The sequence below is a fragment of the Rhinoraja longicauda genome, chromosome 1, assembly GCF_053455715.1.
Source record: "Rhinoraja longicauda isolate Sanriku21f chromosome 1, sRhiLon1.1, whole genome shotgun sequence".
Taxonomy (NCBI): Eukaryota; Metazoa; Chordata; class Chondrichthyes; order Rajiformes; family Arhynchobatidae; genus Rhinoraja; species Rhinoraja longicauda.
Window position 1 is genome coordinate 9,419,786 of NC_135953.1, and position 13,333 is coordinate 9,433,118.

Consider the following 13,333-nt stretch of genomic DNA (forward strand, 5'->3'; position numbering starts at 1 on the left):
CACACTGACCAGCGATCACCCATGCACTAGTTCTAAACTACACACTAGACGCAATTTTACAGAAGCTAATTAACCTACAAACCTTCACGATGTCTTCACAATGTGGGAGGAAACCAGAGCACCCGGAGGAAACCCACACAGTCACAGGGAGAACGTACAAACTCCCTACAGACTGCACCTAAGGTCAGGATTGAACCCTGGTGTCTGGTGCTATGAGGCAGTAACTCTACTGCCGCGCCACTGTGCTGCCCAATTAATCAGAGACCCGTAGGTAGTATTTTTACTGACAAAAAGTGAAACACAGACTCGTATTCAGGAAGAAGGACATAATTATTTCACTATTTCTTATTCTAGGTTTCTGTTGAGAGAAGCCTCAGTTAATGAGTAATATGCAAATTTTGTGTATAATCCATCAAATGTCAAGCAGCTCATTTTTTTTTAAAAGTCCTTAATCTTCCATTCATTCTCTCTCTGCTTGTGGCTTTTCCAGTTAAATGAGCAGTGTTGGAGATGAATTCCATATGCTGCATGTAACAATTTCCAGCTGATCTTTATTCAGTGTGATTACTGTGTTTTTTTAAAGTTGGAGTACGTGACTTTTGAATGGCCTTTACACTAATGAACTTTTCCTCGTCAGAACAAATAAGCCATCTGGAATTTGGTTGTTTGAACATTAAAAACTAGCAAGTTTTATGCAAAGAAAACAGTAAATGTAGTTTGAATAGATCTTTTCCGTTGCCAAAAATGAACAGGTTTTATGATGTGCAAAAAAACTGTAAATGTAGTTCAATTGAATCTTTTTCTTTGCCAATTCTAAGCACCAGCTCTTAATTGTTCCCACCAAGGTATTAGCTGCCTCATTTCTTTTTAGTTTAGTTTAGTTTAGTTTAGAGATACCGCGCGGAAACAAGACTTTGAGCCCATCGAGTCCGCGCCGACCAGCGATCCCCGCACGCTAACACCATCCTACACACACTGGAGACATTATACAATGATACCAAGCCAATTAACCTTCAAACTTGTACGTCTTTGGAGTGTGGGAGGAAACCAGAGATCCCGGAGAAAACACACGCAGGTCACGGGGAGAACGTACAAACTCCGTACAGACAGCACCCGTAGTCCGGATTGAACCCAGGTCCCCGGCGCTGTAAGACAGCAACTCTACCGCTTACACCACCGTGCCCAATTTCTCACTAATAATATAGGTTATATTATTTCTATGTTTTTATTTGCAAAATAACATGCAAAATAATTCATGCTCCACTTCCATTCAACTGGAAAGAACAGTACTAATTTAATCGGCAAATGCAATTTTTTAAATTCCAAGAAATGTGTTGGTTCGAAAGAAAATATGCCAGGAAACAGCTGGAATTTAAAAGTATGTCATGCCGAATAAACTGCGTGAAAATTAGTTTCATTGTTTCATTTTCATGGTGAGGTGTGAGGAATCTTTCAAAACAAATGCGAATCTAAAGGGAGTTGTGGAACAGATTGACCTGGTAACAGGATTTCATGTCATCTCTGACTTGGATTAGTTGTTCATAAAAATTCGATTCAGAACATCTGCCTTGAGTCATGCTGCCTATTCTGTATGCAGTTGACACCGTAATACCCGAGAAGGACTTTGAGTATGACAACTTCTCTCTCTCGATTTATTTGATCTGTCTTGTGGAGCAAGAGGAAAATCTAGTTTCAGGATTTCTGGTCTTAACTTTCGTCTTTTAATAACACTTGAAATTCAACATTTCTAAGCACAGTTATTTGAGTTTAATGGCAGCATGTTTTCGAGCTCTCCGCACCCGTTCCAGTTATATTTGCTCAGTAGATAGACCCATTTGATCTGATTTCATGAGTCTTCGAAGTATGGAGTCATCAGTGAAGAGTCCAAGGGAAGACTTCCTCTGTGCTGCCACCTCTGATAGGTTGGTGATACTGGGCATGTGACGTTCCCAGCGATTGTGAGGGGAAGAGTCCGTGCGTGGTCTGTTCTCTGTAATGTTTACAGACCATGGGGTGGCACAGTGGTGCAGCGGTAGAGTTGCTGCCTTACAACGTCAGAGACCCGGGTTCGAGCCTGACCATGGGTGTTGTCGGTACGGAGTTTGTACGAGCTCTCTGTGACCTGCGTGGGTTTTCTCCGGGTTGCTCTGGTTTCCTCCCACACTCCAAAGACGTACAGGTTTGCAGGTTAATTGGCTTCGGTAAGAACTGTAAATAGTTCCCAGTGCGTAAGATAGTGTCAGTGTACAGGATGGTCACTGGTTGGCGCAGACTCGCTGGGCCGAAGGACGTGTTCCAACGCTTTATCTCTGAACTAAACCAAACAAAACTAAACTTTGTGCACTGTCACGAATTATACTGCTCACTTTGCTATTTACCTGCAGTGAACCTTCTGTGTACACTTGTGTCTCATAGCAACTTCTACGAGAGATGCAACAGATGGCTAGTCGACCTTTCGCCACGATCAATGTCGCCTTGGAGACAGAAGAGGAGCCACCTGATCTTATTGGAGGAAGCATCAAGGTAACCAGAAGCTACTTTGTTTACCTGCTATTTTACAGGAAGCAAACTCTTGCTGGTGAATCCGTGAAACTCATTGCCACAGAAGGCTGTGGAGGCCAAATCAATGGATGTTTCTAAGGCAGAGATAGATAGATTCTTGATTAGTACGGGTGTCAGGGGTTTACGGGGAGAAGGTAAAGAGAATGGGGTTGTGAGGGAAAGATAGATCAGCGATAATTGAATGGCGAAGTAGACTGGATGGGCCGAGTGGCCTAATTCTGCTCCGATCAGTTATGAACTTATAAACTACAATAGCTCCTTGTGCATTGTTTATTTTGGTGTATTGTGCTGTTTACAATGTCCAGTTACAGTCAGTGTTTATTGGGAAACGTATAAAACCATCGTTGTGGCTACCTTACATTGACTAGCTCCATCTCCCTGCATGGGGTCGAATGTATTAGTGCTGCAAAATGTCAGTATCACTCGTGTTGGAAGATGAAATGGTCTGTGAAGCCTGCATATGAAATGGTCTGTGAAGTGTGAAGCTTCTAGCTGCTTCAAAGGTGATCGTTCCATTCATTCATTGCCATCCAATTGTATAAAGTCACACAGCGTGGAAACAGACCCTTTGACCCAACTAGCCTGCACCGACCAACATGTCCCATCTACACTTGTCCCACCTGCCTGCGTTTGGCCCATATCCCTCTAAAGCTGTCCTATCCATGTACTTGTCTAAATGTTTCTTAAACGTTGCGATAGCACCTGCCTCAGCCACCTCCTCAGGCAGTTTGTTCCATACACCCACCGCACTTTGTGTGAAAAGGTTATCCCTCAAGTTCCTATTGAATCGATCCCCCTCACCTTGAACCTATGTCCTCTGGTTCTCGATTCCCCTATTCCGGGCAAGGGACTCTGTGCATCTACTCAGTCTATTCCTCTCATGATTTTGTACACCTCTATAAGATCATTCTCATCCTCCTGCGCTCCAAGAAATTGAGTCCAAGCCTCCACAACCTCTCTCTGTAGCACCTCATATTTCGCCTGGGCAACTTACAACCCAGTGGTATGAACATCGACTTCTCCAACTTTAGATAGTTCCTCTGTCCCTCTCTTCCCCTCCCCCTTCCCAGATCTCCCTCTATCTTCCTGTCTCCACCTATATCCTTCCTTTGTCCCGCCCCCCTGACATCAGTCTGAAGAAGGGTCTCGACCCGAAACGTCACCATTCCTTCACTCCAGAGATGCTGCCTGACCTGCTGAGTTACTCCAGCATTTTGTGAATAAATACCTTCGATTTGTACCATCATCTGCGCTGTAAGGCAGTCGCTCTACCACTACGCCACCATGCATTTGAATGTATATTCTAACAAGCACGTGGACACATTTTTACATTTCAAAAATAAACATGATGAATAAAAATATATAGAAGAAATATTAAAATCAGTGCCTGAGGTGGCAGTAAAACTGCTCGCTGTTAATGAACTGGGAAGTTATCTTGTTTTATTTTTTGACAAATAAATTTGGAATTTCATACTACTGCTGGGATAGAAAAGATGTTGAAAACCTTTCATTTATTTGTTATTTTGTACCTTTTCATATCTCTAGTTTCCCTCTTCCCTGAGTCTCAGTCTGAAGAAGGGTCTTGAACCGAAACGTCACCTATTCCTTTTCTACAGAGATCGGCACAGTGGCACAGCGGTAGAGTTGCTGCCTTACAGCACCAGAAACCCGGGTTCGATCCTGTCCACGGATGCTGATCTGTACAGAGTTTATACAGTCTCCCCATGACCCAGTGGGCTTTCTCCGGGATCTCCCATTTACTCCCGCACTCCAAAGACGTACGGGTTTCCAGGTTAATTGGCTTCAGTAAAATTGTAAATTGTCCCTAGTGTTTCAGATAGTTAGTGTGCGGGGATTGCTGGTCGGCACGCACTCGGTGGGCCAGTTTCCCCTCTGTACCTCGAAACTAAACCAAACTGAACTTATGCTGCCTTGACACGCTGAGTTACTCCAGCATTTTGTGTCTATCCTCTTGAAAAGGAGTCTGTTTGAATCAAAAGCAGGAAAGGAAAGTGGACTAGTTAACTAAAGAGGACGATCAGCGCAATATGTATGACCTGTTTCCGTACCTCGACATTCTGTAATCAACATTAATATATGGCCACCGTTTTGTGGACCCTTTTGCCAAGCAAAGTTTTTCGTCAAGGGGACAGTGGAGTATTTAAGGAGTACTTTTTTCTCACTGTTAATCCTTTTTATCTAGATTGAACACCAGAGGTGAAAGTGGAATAATGCATTCGATTGCATTAATTGATTCCATTGAAATGTATTGACATTGTCCTGTTTCGTATTCAAGTAACATTCAAGAATCTGGTGTATTCAGAAATGTTGTAATAGCGCTCAGCTTACCAAGTTGTTTGTGTGCTTTGCCACATACATCTGCTGCAAAAGAGGAGTACTGTCAAAATCTTTTGTAGACACAAAATGCTGGAGTAACTCAGTGGGACAGGCAGCATCTCTGGAGAGAAGGAATGGGTGACGTTTCGGGTCAAGACCCATCTTCAGACTGATGTCAGGGGAGGGGGCGGGACAAAGATAGGATGTAGTCAGAGACAGGAAGACTAGTAGGAGAACTTTTTCCTGGTTCATTCTCACCTCTTCCGAGATGGAGAGGGTGTTTCCACTAGTGGGAGAGTTTAGGACTAGAGGTCATAGCCTCAGAATTTAAAGATGGTTTTTAAGGAAGGAGATGAGAAATTTCTTTAGTCAGAGGGTGGTGAATCTGTGGAATCCTTTGCCACAAAGAGCTGTGGAGGCCAAGTCAATGGATATTTTTAAGGCAGAGATAGTCTTGATTAGTACGGGTGTCAGGGGTTATGGGGAGAAGGCAGGAGAATGGGATTAGGAGGGTGAGATAGATCAGCCATGATTGAATGGCGGAGTAGATTTGATGAGTCGAATGACCTAATTCTCCTCCTATCACTTCCGACTTTATGACCTTATAAAGTGTTAGCCTGTTGGTGAATGAGGAATTGAGGTTAGTTTTTAATGGTAATGTAAACGAGTCATTGAATGACAGTGTGGCCAGAAGGTTTTGTTTAGGCTGCCATTTCTGGTTGCAGTGCGCCTCGGACTAGGTATGAAGATTAGTACAGATGTCAGAGGTTCTGGGGAGAAGGCAGGAGAATGGGCTTTGGAGGGAGAGGTAGATCAGCCATGATTGAATGGCGGAGTAGACTTGATGGGCCGAATGGCCTAATTCTACTCCTATCACATGACCTTATACCTCTTCAACGATCACCATTCCTTCCGCATGCTGCCCGACTCTCTGAATTCGAGTTTGGCGAAAATTGTAATTAAGCAAAACACAAAGTGCTGGAGGAACTCAGTTGGTCGGGCAGCATCTGCGAAGGGAATGGATGGGCGTCCTTTCGGGATGGCTCCCTTCTTCAGACTGATGGCGTGGAGGGAAACTGGAAAAGAGATGTGGGTCAAAAACTGGCATGGGGAAAATGGGAAGGATGGGTGTATGTAACGAGTTGCCAGAGGAGGTAGTTGAGGCAGGTACTATCACAATGTTTAAGAAACATTTAGACAGGTACATGGATAGGATAGGTTTAGAGAGATATGGGCCAAACGCAGGAAGATGGGACCAGTGTAGATGGTGCATGTTGGTTGGTGTGGGTTGGTTGAGCTGAAGGACCTGTTTTCATACTGTATGATTCTATGGCAATGATTAGATTAGGCTCATCACCTTTATTTATTTAACATATATCTAATTTAACAGTGCTACGGGTAGCGCAGCGGTAGAGTTGCTGCGGTATAAGAAAATAACTGCAGATGCTGGTACAAATCGATTTATTCACAAAATGCTGGAGTAACTCAGCAGGTCAGGCAGCATCTCGGGAGAGAAGGAATGGGTGACGTTTCGGGTCGAGACCCTTCTTCAGACTGAATTACTGCGGTACCACGCTTACAGCTGCAGAGACCCGGGTTTGATCCCGACCACGGGTGCTGTCTGTACGGAGTTTGTACGTTCTCCCCTTGACCTGCGTGGGTTTTCTCCCAGATATTCGGCTTCCTCCCACACTCCAAAGTAGTTCAGGTTTGTGGGTGAATTGGCTTGGTATAAATGTGAAATTGTTCCTCCTGTATGTAGGATAGTGTTAATGTGTGGGGATCGCTGGGCGGCCCGGACTCGGTGGGCCGAAGGGCCTGTTTCCGCGCTGTATCTCTAAACCAAAGTAGACTATTGATCTGGGTCCAAACCAAAAGGCAATTGTTGAGTCATGCTGGCCCATGCTTGTGTTAATTCATGGAGCTGTTGAAGATTGCATTTAATAGCCTGCCTTCTGTCTTGCAAATGTTATTTATGCAGCTCAGGTATCGAGATGAAGTAAAGCAAGTGCTAACCATGATTTAGGGAAACGAATAATTTCACTGTTGAAATTGTTCATAGACAAGACATCTGTTGGGAAGTTCAAATTGTCTCTTTGAGATTAATGATGTGATTGCAACGTAAGGTGATTCCTGGAGCTTAAATCTTATGTCTGTGTTTCAAATGTTAGCCTGGTGCAGTGAGCACCAACATGCTGAAAATAATCTGAAACCAGTTCTTTTTTGATTAATTTTACTGTTTACATGCCTCATTGTCCCCTTCCCCTTAGCTAACAATGAGCCATTCTACGTGTAGGAAGGAACTTTGCAGATGCTGGCTTAAACCAAAGATGGACACAAAAAGCTGGAGTAACTCAGCGGGTCAGACAGCATCTCAGGAGAGAAGTAATAGGTGACATTTCGGGTCGAGACCCTTCTTCGGGCTGAGAGTCAGGGGAAAGGGAAATGAGAGATACAAACAGTGATACAGAAAGCTATAGAACAAATGAATAAAAAATATGCCAAAAGGTGATGGTGATAAAGGAAACAATAGACAATAGGTGCAGGAGGAGGCCATTCAGCCCTTCGAGCCAGCACCGCCATTCAATGTGATCATGGCTGATCATTCTCAATCAGTACCCCGTTCTTGCCTTCTCCCCGTACCCCCTGACTCCGCTATCCATAAGAGCTCTAGCTCTCTCTTGAAACAGGCAATTGTTAGCTGTGGGCTAGGTGAAAACGGGTTACAGACAATGAGACTCAACAAGACGACTGAAACTAGTAAAATGACGGGTGGGGGAGGGGCGGAGAGAGAGGGGATGCAAAGGTTACTTGAAGTTAGAGAAATCAATATTCATACCACTGGGTTTGTACATTTCCTTGATCAACATCTGCTTTGATCTGTTCTTTTCACACCTTACCCTTCCGTATCTGTAGTTTTCCTCTCCCGGGACGCTCAGTCTGAAGAAAGGTCGAAAATGTCACCCATTCCTTCTCTTCAGAGATGCTGCCTGACCCGCTGAGTTACCCCAGCATTTTATGTCTATCTTCGGTGTAAACCAGCATCTGCAGTTCGGGGTAGGGTACTGACATGGATAGAAAATTGGTTGGCAGACGAGATACAAAGAGTAGGGATAAATGGGTCCCTTTCAGAATGGCAGGCTGTGACTAGTGGGGTACCGCAAGGCTCAGTGCTGGGACCACAGCTATTTACAATATACATTAATGACTTAGATGAAGGGATTAAAAGTAACATTAGCAAATTTGCAGATGCCACAAAGCTGGGTGGCAGTGTGAAGTGTGAGGAGGATGCTATGAGGATGCAGGGTGACTTGGACAGGTTGTGTGAGTGGGCAGATGCATGGCAGATGCAGTTTAATGTGGATAAATGTGAGGTTAACCAGTTTGGTGGTAAGAACAGGAAGGCAGATTATTATCGGAATGGTGTCAAGTTAGGAACAGGGGACGTACAACGAGATCTGGGTGTCCTACTTCATCAGTCACTGAAAGTAAGCATGCAGGTGAAGCAGGCAGTGAAGAAAGCGCTGGAATGTTGGCCTTCATAACAAGAGGAGTTGAGTATAGGAGCAAAGAGGTCCTTCTGCAGTTGTACAGGGCCCTAGTGAGACCACACCTGGAATATTGTGTCCAGTTTTGGTCTCCAAATTTGAGGAAGGACATTCTTGCTATTGAGGGAGTGCAGCGTAGGTTCACGAGGTTAATTCCCGGAATGGCGGGACTGTCGTATGTTGAAAGACTGGAGCGACTGTGCTTGTATACTCTGGAATTTAGAAGGATATGTTATTGAAACATAAAAGATTGTTAAGGGATTGGACACGCTAGAGGCAGGAAACATGTTCCCAATGTTGGGGGAGTCCCGGACCAGGGGCCACAGTTTAAGAATAAGGGGTAGGCCATTTAGAACAGAGATGAGGAAAAACTTTATCACTCAGAGAGTTGTGAAGCTGTGGAACTCTCTGCCTCAGAAGGCAGTGGAGGGCAATTCCCTGGATGCTTTCAAGAGAAAGTTAGATAGAGCTCTTAATGATAACGGATTGAAGGGATATGGGGAGAAGGCAACAACAGGGTACTGATTGTGGATGATCAGCCATGATCACGGTGAAAGGCGGTGCTGGCTCGATGGGCCGAGTGGCCTACTCCTGCACCTATTGTCTATTGTCTATTACACATTTCTTCTGCCAGTAACTATGCTGAGAAAATATTTAGATTCCATGAATTGGAGCCAATCTGTCTTGCTTTTCTATTAAGAATTCATGTAACATTGAAGAAACAAATGTTCAAACAAAGTTGCCTGAGGCGCTGAAATTTCACTTTTGATTCACTGTGAGTTGACCTGAGTAGAGAAGATCATTTAATGCTATATTTATTTCACTGCGGTAGCTGTATGTGGCTTTTGTAGGTTATTGTTATTCATAGATTCTCTTCATTCGTCCACGGGGCTTGGACAGTTGCTGGCAAGGCAGCATTTTGTGAGAAACAGGAGCAGGAACGGGCCAGAAAAGATTCTGATGATACGACACATGGGGAAGATCGGCACGAAATGCTGGAGCAACTCAGCGGGACAGGCAGCATCTCTGGATAGAAGGAATGGGGGACATTTTGGGTCGAGATCTTTCTTCAGACTCAGGGGAGAGGGTGACACTTGAGATATGGAAGGGTGGGGTGTGAAAACGAGCGATCAAAGAGGACGGTCGAGGAAAATGTAGAATAGATCATTGTTAGCTAAGGGAAGGTGACAACGAGGCATATAAAGATAAAATGTAATCAGGAGGACAGTCAGACTGGTTGAAGAACTAGGATGGGGGGGGGTCGGTGGAGAGAAGGAAAGCAAGCGTTACTTGACGTTAGAGAAGTCAATATTCATACCACTGAGTTATAAGCTTCCCAAGCAAACTATGAGGTGCTGTTCCTCCAATTTGCTTTGGGCCACACCCTGACAGTGGAGGAGGCCCAGGATAGAAAGGTGTGGGAATGGGCGGGGGAGTTAAAGTGTTTAGCGACTGGGAGATCAAGTAGGTCTAGGCAGACTGAGCAGAGGTGGATATGGAAACAAGGAACTACAGATGTTAGCCCACAAACAAAGGCACAAAGTACTGGAGCAACTCACCGGGTCAGGCAGCATCTCTGAAGAACTTGGATAGGTGACGTTTCAGACCGGGACTGAAGAGGGGTCCAGACCAGAAGCGTCACCTATCCATGTTCTCCAGAGATGCTGCCTGACGCGCTGAGGTTAGTTTAGTTTAGTTGAGAGATACAGCGCGGAAACAGGCCCTTTCGGCCCACCGGGTCCGCACCGACCAGCGATCCCCGCACATTAACACTATCCTACACCCACTAGGGACAATGTTTACATTTACCAAGCCAATTTACCTACATACCTGTACGTCTTTGGAGTGTGGGAGGAAACCAAAGACCTCGGGGAAAACCCACGCAGATCATGGGGAGAACATACAAACTCCGTACAGACGGCACCCGTAGTCGGGATCGAACCCGGGTTTCCGGCGCTGCATTTGCTGTAAGGCAGCAACTCTACCGCTGCGCCACCGCTGAGCCCAGTTTCTCCAGCACTTGTGTCTCTTTTTTAACACTTGGAGTATTATTTCCCTGATCCTGTTGAATAATGATTAGTGCAAGGTAAAGTTCCATCAACGATAGTCCAAGGGTCTCCAATGAGGTAGATAGTAGCTCAGCACTGCTCTCTTGTTGGTAAGATGGTTCAGTTGCATAACTGTGGGGATGAAAGGGTCTCTGAACCTGTAGGTATGTGCTTTCACACTTCTATACCTTTTGTCATGAGGGGAGAAGAAAGAGTGGCCGGGATTTGACTCGTCCTTGAATTCTATTCTGACCTGTAACTTTTAAGGGCACTACGGGTGCTGTCTGTACAGAGTTTGTATGCTCTTCCCATGACCGCATGGTTTTTCTCCGAGACCTTTGGTTTCCTCCCACACTCCATAGACGTACCGGTTTGTAGGTTAATTTGGCCTGGTATAAATGTAAAGCGTCTCTATTGTATGTAGCATAGTATTAATGTGCGGGGAACGTAGGTCGGCGCGGACTCATAGAAACATTGAAAAATAAGCGCAGGAGTAAGCCATTCGGTCCTTCGAGCCAGCACCACCATTCAATATGATCATAGCTGATCATCTAAAATCATTATACCGTTTGTACTTTTCCCCCATATCCCTTGATTCCTTTAGCCCTAAGAGCTAAATCTAACCCTCTTGAAAACATCCAGTGAATTGGCCTTCACTGCCTCCTATGGCAGAGAATTCCACAGATTCACAACTCTCAGGGTGAAAAAGTTTTTCCTTGTCTCAGTCCTAAATGGCCTTCCCCTTATTCTTAAACTGTGACCCCTGGTTCTGGACTCCCCCAACATCGGGAACATTTTTCCTGCATCTAGCCTGTCCAATCCTTTAAGAATTTTATGTTTCTGAGATCTCCTCTCATCCGTCTAAATTCCAGTGAGTACAAGCCCAGTCGACCCATTCTTTCATCTCGGTGGGCCGAAGGGCCTGTTTCTGTGCTGTATCTCCAAACTTAAACTAAACTGAACCAAACTTGAACTGGTGGTACAATGAAAACACCTGGTGTTTGTGAGTTCTAGGTGTGTACATTCTTAGCTTGTATGTAGATAGATAGCCTGCTTTACTGCAAGTTTACACTCAGAAGTACATTTCTATGTCTTGGGCGTTAGCCTGTGCTGAGAACTAGCTGGTGCAGTCAAGTATACATATTGAATGCCTGAGGAACTGTCTTGTGCCTTAGACGTCATCCTCAACAGAGACAGATTTATGAGAGTCCTGGGGCAAATGTTATCGCATTCTGCGCTGCAACCAGATGACTGAAAGGAGGTGCATTTCGTCGATGTGAACGGCATAGATGATGCAGCTATCGGGTGGGATGAGTTGGTGGAGAGAGCACGCAGTTTTACAGCTTAGAATAATTCAGTAATGATTTGAGAAAAATCACGTCAAGAATGAACCTTTTCTTCAGCATCAGATCAGACGGGCCACTAAATTAGTGTTTCGGATCACTCTCCTCTCACCACAGCTGATGAAAGGACTCTGATGAAAGTTCATTGCCATGAGATTTTTGCTCTCTTTCTCTCCGCAGCGATGCTGCTCATTTGTTGAGCGCTTCCAGCATTTTCTTTTTCTATTTCAGAGCCAGCATCTAATGTATCAAAAGACATGAGCTGTCTGCAACTGGTGATGCATACCGCGAGATTATGTTCTGATGATTATGTTCACAATTGAAAATTCTGTCATATTTTTCAGAATGAATTAAATGAGTAGGTAGAAAAAAAACCCCACAAAGTGCTGGAATAACTTAGCATGTCATTTGAGTTTAATTTAGTTTAGTTTACAGGTTCAGTTTCAGTTTAGTTTATTGTCACGTGTAGCGAGGTACAGTGAAAAGCTTTTGTTGCGTGATAGCCAGTCAGCGGAAAGGCAATGCATGATTACAATCGAGCCATTTACCGTGTATAGATACAGGATCAGGCAGCATCCCGGAGCACACATAGATTGGTGAAATTTTGTGTCTAGCTTTAGAGATACAATGTGGAAACAGGCACTTCGGTCTAAAGAGTCCACACCGACCAGCGATCACAGGTGCACTAGTTCTATCCTACACTTGGGACAATTTACAGAAGCCAATTAACCTACAAACCCGCACGTCTTTGGAATGTGGGAGGAAACCGGAGCACCTGGTGAACGCCCACGCTGTCAGAGGGAGAAGATACAAACTCCATACAGACAGCATCCATAGTCAGGACCGAACTTGGGTCTCTGGCGATGTAAGGCAGCAACTCCACTGCTGTGCCACAGTGCCACCCCAAGGAATGGGACACTTCTTTAGGTGGGGATTGTAGTGGGGGGGGGGGGGGTAAGAAATCTGGAAGAGAGGTGGGGGGTAAGAAATCTGGAAGAGAGTTGGGGGGTAAGAAATCTGGAAGAGAGGTGGGGACAGGACAAATCCATGGATACAGGGGAGGGGAGGTGATTTGGCAGATGGTTAGACAGAGACCAGAGATGGAAAGACAAAATGTTGTGAGAGAGGAAGTATGAAATATGAGGCTAGAGGAAGGGATATAATAGGACAGAGGGAAGGCGGGCAGGATTGTGGGAGAAATGGTTACGTACCTAGATGGAGCACAGGGAAGAGAGGGGGGGTTGGAGAATTCAATGATCATAGAGTCATAGAGAGAGTTCTACAGTCACACAGCGTGGAAACAGGCCCTTCGACCCAACTTGCCCACACCAACCAACGTGTCCCATCTACACTATTCCCACCTGCCTGCGTTTGGCCCCTATCCCTCTAAACCTCTCCTATCCATGTACTTGTCTAAATGTTTCTAAACATTGCGATAGAACCTGCCTCAACTACCACCTCCGGCTGCTCGTTCCATAAACCCTTTGTGTCAAAA

At 44.9% G+C, this 13,333-nt stretch overlaps 1 protein-coding gene across 1 annotated transcript in view; it reads left to right on the top strand.

The window, feature by feature from the left end:
• atrn (attractin) overlaps positions 1-13,333 on the top strand; it is a 339,856-nt gene that overhangs the window by 289,015 nt on the left and 37,508 nt on the right. Inside the window, exon 27 of the mRNA XM_078406639.1 lies at positions 2,416-2,523. Coding sequence (XP_078262765.1) covers positions 2,416-2,523 — 108 coding nt within the window. The remainder of the gene's footprint in view (positions 1-2,415; positions 2,524-13,333) is intronic.